The sequence below is a fragment of the Elephas maximus genome, chromosome 2 (genome assembly GCF_024166365.1).
Source record: "Elephas maximus indicus isolate mEleMax1 chromosome 2, mEleMax1 primary haplotype, whole genome shotgun sequence".
NCBI classification, from domain to species: Eukaryota; Metazoa; Chordata; class Mammalia; order Proboscidea; family Elephantidae; genus Elephas; species Elephas maximus.
The window spans coordinates 104,627,080-104,637,697 of NC_064820.1; the positions used below are offsets into that span (position 1 = coordinate 104,627,080).

Here is a 10,618-nt window from a genome sequence, read left to right on the forward strand (position 1 = left end):
AATTCAGTTTCGGGGGTGAATTTTTAGCACCAAGCCTAACTTTAGACTGTACCTTATTTACTGTTATTTGGACCTTTTTTTTCCTATTGTAAGTTTTAAAAATTCATCCTTGTGAGAATAAGGGGAATTCATTTTAAAAAGACCTTCACAATCTTTTTAAAGTTAAAGCTTATTTGAAAAGGATTCTCAGAGTTACTTGAGATTTACTGTCCTTGTCTCCTTTTGAAATATTTCTGTGTGGAACTTACAGGTCCAGGCGTTCTTTGAAAATGAGTCAGAGGCAACATATCGGCTGCGTTGTGTCCAGGAAGCTTTGGAAGTCATTCAGCTCAACATCCAGTGGATGGAGAAGAATTTAAAATCTCTGACGTCGTGGCTGTAGCATGCATAACCACGCCTCTTGTCGCCCATTCAGAGAGTTTGTGAACTTGAGACTCTGCTGCTTTTGCAAAAGCCAAGGTGAAGCCAGGCTCGCTGCTAAGTTGTCTGCAGTCTTAGGAGTTCTAGTTAGCTCAGGGCACATCTGTATTTTTCATCTGTCTTTTCTGAGTGTCTTTGGGCAGTATGTTGTTATTTATTACAAAATTGTATTCACCTATATGCCAGTCTGCTACAAAAACAACGAGTAATTTTTCTACTTTGAAGATACAGAAAGGGGGAAGAATGATCTCTTTTGAAATTCTATTTCTCAATACAAGAAGGTCCTGACACAGTGAAACAAGAAAAGGTCGACCATACGAGCCACCATCTTTGCAGGCTGCTGGTATGTCAGCCATTTGTTGCTTCATGTGTACAAAGTTAGCTTTAGATAATAATGCAGACAACGAAGCATGCGGCCATGGAGACCTGATCTCAGGTGTACAGATCTCCTTTGATTTGGGGTTTTGATTAGTCCTTTATTTTCTGGAAAAATTTAAATAAAATCTATAGCTATTATATTTTCTTCTGCAGAATAGCCAGGTGCTACAGAATTTTTAAATTTTTGTTGTATTGAAAAGCTAAATCACAAGGCCAAAAGATTAAATTTTCCAAATACTTAACACATTTCTTTCAATGTTTTGTAGCATTACCGTAGGAAACTGCTCCAAACCTGAGTTAGCTTTAATTATAATTTTTATTCATGGGTGCAGATACTCCTCAAATCTGTACACCTTTATCACCCCACGCCATAGACATACTGTATGCTGTAGATAAGTATTTCTACATTTGTGACAAGCATTTTGTTAACTCTGGTGTCCTTCGCTGTGACTTTTATCACGATTAATAAGAATATAATTTAAGTTAAAAATTATAACCTATAATTGGCATGATAGATCATAGATTCTTTGAATCATACCCTAATGTGGATTTTTATTTTGTATGATAGAGTAGCATATCAGAAGCATATTTTAAAATAGGGCCTTTGAGAACCTGAACATTTTTGTTTGAAGTTCACCATAGTACCTTAAATAGAAATGAGGAAGATGTGGGAGAGGAGTAACCTGAATTCAGATTGGATATGGTGGGCTTTGAATTTTTTCCAGTATCAGAAACAGTACTTTTCTTTAATTGATAATCATAGTTTTTCTTTCATTGTGGCCAAACTAACATTAAAAGAAATGGCCAAAGAAAGAAAGAAAAAGAAAAATGAGGAAGGATACCCAAAACTGTATGGCATTTTTACTCCTGAGGGAGAAATACTGTACTTGAATTTTTTGAGCTATGCAGACTTACACCTAGATTGTTGTTTCTTTGATTCTTAGGAGAAAAGCTTTCTTCCTAGCAACTCTTAAGTTGTTTATATTTTGTTTGAAAACAGCTTCTATGTACATAAAAAGGGTAGTTATCCATTTGTGAGCACTTAAAACACTCCACAGAGTCAGACAGTGGGGAAAGGTCACCTTTTTTTATTTAGCAGGTGTGAAGCTAGAATATGTGAGATTGTGTATAAAATTATATTTATTTTATGGAAAATATTTTTATAAAACAAAATTTAAAAGGCTGGCAAACTAAAAGATAGTCTTTAATTCTAGTGTGTTTTCCCTCAATTTAGTTTTTTCTGAACATTTATCTTTCTGTTTTAGAGTAGAAAATATATTCTGAATCATCTAAAGATGTCTTATTAAAACTTGGGTGATTGTGCTTTGGTAAATGAATGATAATTTAGTTGATATTGAAAGTTTTTGTGTTTTTGTATTTTAAGAGTGGGGAAAATACTAAGTTTTGGAGGGTTTTGTTGTTACTGGTTTTTTACCATGTTACATTACTAAATTCCACTTTGATACAGAGTATAATTTTGTTACTTCTCAAATTCAGTTATGATTCTTCAGTTTTACTTGCCTGTCTTGACATTGCTTCTGTAATACATGTTAACTCTGCATATGGCAAACCTTGTCTTGAATTTTATCAGTTTTTTTCGTGTGTGTGTGGTGTGGGAAGTATTGTTGTTAGTAAAACCTTATAAAAACTTGGGCTGAAAAAAAGAAGTAACTCATAATCCATTGCTATCTTGGCACTTAAAGGCTGTTCATTTCCATGATACTGGAACCATAATATCTACATTATCAGTAGTCTTATAGGCCTCACCTAAATTTTTCCCACAGAATTCTGTAATTTTTAATGTTAGGCTAGTTCATCCATATGGGACTTATAAAAACTAACTCCAAACCAGAAATATGAGTTTAAATAATAGATAGAATGTGTAGGGTAATAAATAGAGCTTTCAAAGGTTTTTTTCCCAAAAAAAAACTTAATCTTACCCTCAAAATCAAAGATTGAAGCACAGAAGTCAGAATATGCTTTTTTATATAAGCACACAGATCCGTGACAGAATTAAGTACTTGTTTGACAAGTATTATTTGCCTTTCATACTGAGAGACTGTCCACTTGAATGTAATAAAAAAGGCACATCATACTACATTATTAGTGCATTATTAGTACAGAGAGATAAAATTGGAAATGATGGAAGAAAATGTTTGCGTTGGAGATCTGAAAGGTTGTTAAAGTAGAAATCTAAGGAGTCTAGTATGTTCTGTTAATATCAAATGATTAATTAAACTGCAAGTAGTATCAGCTTCCATCAAAAGTTTGTACCTTTCTCCATCTTGTGGTTCTGTATAAGTCTTTTTAAATGAAATTGTGTCATTTGTCATTGTTGTGGTGTTTGTGCAAAACTTTGTCACAGGTTCTGCGTACCACTGATTTCTTTGCATAGCGTTTTGTTTTATTGTACTTTAGTCATTGTAGTAGTAAAAGAGCTGTCAGATGAGTGGTGGGTATCTAGAGTGGATAGAGCTACATCAGTGTTGGTAGTTACAGAACAGAATCCTTTCTGAATGTGAGGAAGTTACATGCTGAATTTGTTGGATTACTGATAGCCTGTTCTTGAGTTGGATTTGAAGGAGTCTGTTCAAACTAGGGCACCTGGAACTATAATCTGCAGTCAGATTGCAGAACATTCAGGTAATTCCCATGAATTTCATGGGGCTGCAGGGAAGGTCTATGCATATCAGAAGATGTGTCATCACAAAGAAAAGACGTTCCTAGGCTAAGTTTGCAAAACTAGAGCTGAGTTCTGTTACATAGACCTAAGAACTGAGGTCATAAGTACGATGTACATTTTCTCCTCTTTGCCTTTGTTGCTTATGTTTTTATTGGAATTTACTCTCTTCTTAAAGAGCTCCCCCTCACTACCCCATTTGTACTTTAAAAAATTAGCGTATGTAAATACTTTTGCATTCTTTTGTTTCATGCTTCTTTCTCTGCATGGGCAGGTAAATACCAAATGAGGAGTGGAGGTCCGAAAGTGTGATATGTCTCCTCTCCTCCCTTTCCCTGACTCCCTGCATGGTAGAATAGTTGATTGATTTCTTTGAGTGGTTTTGGAGGTATATACTTTAAAAACTTACACATGTTTGATACTTTTTTATGTTCTTCACTTTGTATAGTTTATCCTGATGAAAAGTAAGATGCTGTCCTATGAAAATCTCTTCTCCCCTTCCCCTATTTGTGCCGTGTGGGCAACAGCTGACAGAGTGTAGTCATTTGGTTTCCTCCTTCGTAAGGAGGTGATGATGTTGGGAGGAGAGCAGGATCTTTTCTTTTTAAAATGTGTACAGATTTTTTTGCTGCTGTTTGTGGATGTTATGTCATTTTGTACTTCATTCATCCTTCTCAGTGGGTGTTTAGCTACCTAATGAGCTGTGGAGGTCCTGAGGTATGGCAAATGTTCCATTTACTCCCCTTCTTACTGCTTGTGTAGACAACAATGATAGAGTAGTTTCTAGTCTCTTGATCTAATCTTGGAGGGATGGGTATTGTACATCGTTCTTTTAAGAGTGTATAAATGTCTTGCTACTTTTTTACATTTCATTTTATACTTCTTTGTGTGAATACATACATAATGAAAATTGAGGTTCAGAGTATGACAAATCTCTTTCCCTTTTCCGTATTGCCTGTTTGGGCAATAACTAATAAATTGTTTGTTTTATTTTGGGGGGTGGGAGAGAGTGGGGCTGTAAAGTATGAACTTAGTGTACACAGATATATTTGCTACTATATTACTATTTCATTTTGTATTATGTCCTTCTCATGGATGGAGAAGTACCTAATGAAACGTGGAGGTCCGGATGTATAACAATCTCCTCTTCTCCCTTCCCTTATTGCCTGTGTGGGCAATAGCTGATAGAGTAGTTGCTGAATTATTGTTTGTTCATTTGTTTGGGGGGGTGGGCGGCAGGGATGTGTACTTACTGTATATACATGTTTTTACTACTATATTGTATTATTGTACTGGGCTCCCAGTCTTTCACTTGGACTGGACGATACCTAATGAACTATGGAGTTCTGATGTATAACAATCTCCTCTTCTCCCTTTCCCTTATTGCCTGTGTGGGCAATCATTTTAGAGCAGTTTGGGTTTTTTAAAGAATTTTTTGCGAAGGGAGGAGGGAGGGGTTTCAGGGCAAGGCTGTGTACTTTAATATATCTAAACCCCCAAACCCAGTGCACATATATATATATATATATATATATATATATATATATCTTTGCTATTTTTTGTTACTTCATTTTTTTCCTTGTCCTTTACATGGATGTTTAAATATATAAAGAAAATCGAGATTCAGTCTATGTCAAATCTCTTCTTCTGCCGTTTCCTTATTGCCTGTGCGGCAGTGGCTAGTAGAACAGTTGATTAGTTTCAGGGTTTTTTTTTTTTTTTGGAGTTGGGGTGTTGGGGAGAGGGGTGAGATCAGGGTACATACTTTTATAAATGTGTGTACATGTTTTTACTTCTTTTTTATATTATTTCATTGGGTTCCCAGTCCTTCATGTGGACTGTAGGTTGCTAATGACCCGTGGAGTTCTGGATGTCTAACAGTCTCCTCTTTTCCCTTTCCCTTTGTATCTATATAGGCAATAATTTTAAAGTAGTTTGGGTTTTTTTGAAGGCTTCTTTTTGGGGGGATGGGGAGGGGCTAAGGGCGGGACATACACTTTTTAAAAATGTGTATATAGTTTTTGTTACTGTGTTACTTCATTTAGTACCCAGTCCTTGGGCGGACATATGGGTACCTAATAGAACGTGGAGTTCCGGATGTATGAAAACCTCCTATCTCCCCTTCCCATATTGCCTGTGTGGGCAACTGCTTTAGAGGAGTATAGGTTACTGTTTTCACTACACCACCACAGAGAGGGTGGGAGTATGTACTTTAATGTATATAAATGTTTTTATTCATTTTTTTCTGTGCTTCATTTTGTACCTAGATCTTTCCATGGATACTTAGGTATATAAATGAAAACTGAGGTTCATTCTATGAAAAAAAATCTCCACTTCCCCTTCCCCTGTTGCCTGTCTGGGCAATTGCTAGTAGAGTTTTTTGTTTTGTTTTTGCTAGCAGGATGATTTCTGGGTTTGTATTTTTTTTAATGTATATAAATGTTGGCTTTTTGTGTTGTTTTTCTTTCACACCAAACCCAGTGTTTAGTTTTTGGACTTGTGGGTGTAAAATGAAACTTAGACGCCCAGATCTGGAGGTGTGAAAAATCTTTTCTCCTTCCCCGAAAGCCTATGTAAACGGGCAGTTGTTTAAGAGTACTTTAAGGCTGGCTTGTGTGTTTGTTTTTGAGACTTTTATTCAGGAGTGGGCAGGGTATCTATTTTTTTTTTAATATGCATGTTTTTGCCCCTTTTGGTGTTAACATCATTTTGAATCTCGTCCTTTGCATGACTGTTAAGGTACTTGATGAAAGTTGAGATTGATTCTATGAAAAACCCCTTTTCCCTGTTCCTCGTTGCCTGGTGGGCAATGGTAGAAGAATAGATGTTTGGTTCTTCTTTGCATGTGTGGAGGGGCGTATATTCTCTTTAAATGTATATAAGGGTTTGCTACATTTTGTGTGTTGTTATATCTAGTACCCAGTCCTTTGCTGGGACTTACAGATGCATTAATAAAATATGGAGGTCCAGAACCGAACCTAACCTAAAAAACCTACGGAGGTCCAGACGTATGATAAATCTCCTCTTCTCCCCTTCCCCCATTGCCTGCATGGGCAACAGTTTTATAATAATTTGGGGTCTTTGTTTTTTGAGGTTCTTTTATTTGGGTAGTTAGTGGTTAGGGGAAAAGAGCAGGAGGTGTACTTTTTAAAAATGTATATAGATGTTTTGTGTTAATTGATTTTTGTACCTAGCCCTTTGCATGGATGCATAAGTACCTAATGAAAATTGAGGATTAGTGTATGACAAATCTCCCTTCTCCCTTCCCCTTATTGCCTGTGTGGGCAATAGCGAGTAGATAGTTGTATGTAGTTTACTTACTTGTTCATTTGAGGGATTTATAGTTTTGGCAGAGAAGTATTCTTAATAGCTACAAATATTTTTTCTTTGTTATTTCATTTTGTATTTAATCCTTCACATAGCCATATAGGGACCTAATGGAAAATTGAGCTTCATAATATGAGATCACTTCCTCCTTTCCCGCATATTTCCTCACTTAGCAGTAGCTAGTATTATAGTTGTTCTTTGGTTATTTTGTTTTATTCTGTAGGGTAGATGGTTTTTACAGTGTAAATATATATACTCATATAGATAATTTGATTCTTTTTATCATTATTTCTTTTTAGTACTTGGTCTTTGCAGGGCTCTGAAGATACCTAAGAAAAATAAAGGCCCATTAAATCCCTGCCATCTGGCTTAAAGATCTAGCTGTGTGGTGGTGTAACTAATGACAAAAGGCATGTAGCAAATAAGAAGAAGGACTGTTTGGATGGGGGAAGACACCTTGGATATGGTTGAGTTGTGAAAGTAATCAGATCCAGAATTTCTTGTATTGATTCAAACTGAACGAGATAGCCAGAAGGGACCTATACTTTGGAAATTCCAGAAAGGCAGGAGAGCAGTACTTAGTAAAAGTGTGTTTAAAGTTCATTACTAATGAGTCTCAGTAACTGCTAAGCCAATGAAGCCAACCATGGGCCTATAAGATAAGAGTGCTGCCTAAAACTCATCTGAAGACCTTTGAGAGTAGCTCCTTTTTGAAACCTGGAATTCTGATTTACCTACAGAAGTCTGTTGTAGTTCTGGCGATAGCATATTCATGCATAAAAAAAAAAATTTTTTTTTTTTCTTTATCCAATGGAAATTCTTTTAATTCTTGGGAGGAGCCTTTTGAGTTATTGCCATGGTTCCAGTGAATGACAACATGGCCCCAAAAACTAATCCAAAGAGTTGCGGGGGCAGCCCTTTCTACCTTTCAACACCCACATATGGCAGGGCAAGGTTGGCCCTTTCCTACCCAGAGCCTTTTGTGTGGCTGCATCTCTCTCCTCAGGTCTCCATTAACTGGTCCATGCCTGTTCCTTTTTCCTTTTTGTCTTTAGGGCCTGGATGTTAGATACTAGCTTCAATTGCGCTAAAAACATAAGCCAACACTGCCTTGCTAGCTGCATGTTTTTGTGCACATTTCATGCATCCAGACCTGCATGTTTGATTTTAGCGTTCTTGTATTTTATTTCACACGGTTCCTTCATCACCATATGGTAAATGTTATAACACCATGTTGTCTGTATTAAAGAAAATGCATGTGTAAAGATCTTTCTTTTCTTCCTTCCCTCCTTTTTTCCCCTCCTTTCTTCCTTTCAAGCATCTTAGCATTATTTGTTTTAACATTTATACTGATACTACTCCATGCCGAAGATTTGCCATATTTTTTAAGAAACATTGAGTGATACGACTCCTAGAAAATTTGCAGAGATGTTATTTACCATAGCAAATTCTCAGGTTCTAGTGATGAAAAATTAGCCTATACTTTGCTGTTATTTATACCTGCTGCTGTAGAAAAAAAAAGTTTATTCATAACAACACATTTAACTTTGATCATAAATAAAAGAGAGGGAGCACCTTTTTGGAGTTAGTCATGGTAGTCATTAGTGATACTTCTGAATGGTTCTTAATTTGAAATGCTTCAAAGAAAGGAAAGGTCATGGCTTAGCTGAATGAAATGCTCCAGGAATTGAACTGCTGTAAACCAACAGTACAATAGTGTGCTTGTGTGTGTGTGTGTGTGTATGAGATAAGAGTTACAACATAATGGGAGCATTTGCATTAATCACCAAACTCATATTGAGACAAAACTTAGTCTTACAGCTCTCTTGATTAAAGCCAAGTGTTCAATATTGCTGTGAAGAATAGTAGCTTTCAAATACTTTGGAAAGTAGTTACTTGGGAACTTGTAAAACGGTATTACATTTTTGTATTTAAACACCTATAAAGATCTCCAATTCCAAGTCTGAGTTTGTGGGTGGAATTCTAAATTTGTATCATAATCTGTCTTTTGTCAAAGACTTTGAAAATAGAATATATATATACCTAAAATATTGTTTATGTAATTGTGTTGTTTCAACAAGGGAAAAGGCTTATTTTTCTTTGTATTTGTAATGACTTATTTTGCATATGACCAGCACTGACTGAAAGGCATGTGTAACTGCAAACACTGTTCCTTGTTTTTTTCTTTTTTTGTGAAATAAAAATAAAAGTATTTAAATACAATTACTGTGTGGACTCTTTGAATGAAAAACCTCTCTCAGGGCATCAGCCATATCCATTGTCCTTCATAACTTGTTTCCTACCTCATCAGTACCCCCAAATCCCTACTGCATATAACTCAGGCTTTCTCAGCCTCCACACTATTTACATTTTGGGCTGGATAATTCTTTGTTGTGGTGGGCTTCCTATGCATCGTAGGATGTTTAGTAGCATTCCTGGTGTCTACACACTCAATGCCAATAGCAACCCCCGCCCAGTTATCATAACCAAAAATGTCTCCAGATGTTGCTGTATGTTCCCTGTGATTGGGAGGGTGGGTAAAATATAAATGGATTCATGGGCAGTGACTCAGATACAGCTATGTGAACGTGAGTGATCTAGAGCAATCAGTTACTTTTTTACCTACGTCTACGTTCCTGATTGGAGCCCTAGTGACGCGGTGGTTAAGAAAGAACTCAGCTGCTAACCAAAAGTTCAGTAGTTCAAATCCATCAGCCGCTCCTTGGGGACCCTATGGGGCAGTTCTACTCTGTCCTACAGGGTCACTGTGAGTAAGAATCGACTGAAGGACAACGAATATGTTCCTGGTCAGGTCTACAAAAGGAGCTTATTTGTTCTATTCCTATGAGTGGCCTTGAGGTCGAATTTAGAATTTCTTAGACTCCTGGATGTGGAAAGTGGCACCCGTATTCTTTTATAATTGTCAGAGCTTGAAGTTGGGCATATTAGGGTAAGTCTCCAAACTCAACTCCCATACCCAAAATCCTATTTCTTGATACCATGTTCTTATTCAAATCTGTAACGAGGAACATTAATAATATATAGGGGAAATGCTATTAGATATTATGAAGATTGTGATCAAAAGCTTCTGGTTAACTTTTTGATACTTTTTTATCCATAGATACCTGTGGTGGTGGTGTTAGGTGCTGTAGAGTCGGTTCTAACTCAGTGACTCTGTACAACAGAACGAAACACTGCCCAGTCCTGTGCTATCCTCACAATCGTTGCTATGCTTGAGCTCGTTGTTGCAGCCGCCGTCTCAATCCACCTTGTTGAGGGTCTTCCTCTTTTTCTCTGACCCTCTACCAGACAATGTCCTTCTCCAGGGACTGGTCCCTCCTGATAACTTGTCCAAAATACTCAAGACGAAGTCTCACTATCCATGCTTCTAAGGAGCATCCTGGTTATACTTCTTCCAAGACAGATTTATTCATTCTCTTGGTAGTCCACGGTATCTTCAGTATTTCTATGCCAACACCAAAATTCTAAGGTGTCAATTCTTCGGTCTTTTTTATTCATTACCCAGCTTTCGCATGCATATGAGGCAATCGAAAACACCCCGGCTTAGGTCAGGCACACCTTAGTCCTCAAGGTGACATCTTTGCTTTTCAACACTTCAAAGAGGTCTTTTGCAGCAGACTTGCCCAATGCAATGAGTCTTTGGATTTCTTGAATTATTGCCATGGGTGTTGATTGTGGATCCAAGTAAAATGAAATCCTTAGCAACTTCAATCTTTTCTGTTTATTATGATGTTGTTTATTGGTCCAGTTGTGAGGATTTTTGCTTTCTTTATGTTGAGGTGTAATCCATAT

The 10,618-nt window shown here is 36.8% G+C and overlaps 1 protein-coding gene across 1 annotated transcript in view; it reads left to right on the plus strand.

The window, feature by feature from the left end:
- LNPEP (leucyl and cystinyl aminopeptidase) overlaps nucleotides 1-9,028 on the plus strand; it is a 109,725-nt gene extending 100,697 nt beyond the window's left edge. Inside the window, exon 18 of the mRNA XM_049869321.1 lies at nucleotides 251-9,028. Coding sequence (XP_049725278.1) covers nucleotides 251-382 — 132 coding nt within the window. The 3' untranslated portion in view covers nucleotides 383-9,028. The remainder of the gene's footprint in view (nucleotides 1-250) is intronic.
- Nucleotides 9,029-10,618: the final 1,590 nt, after the last annotated feature.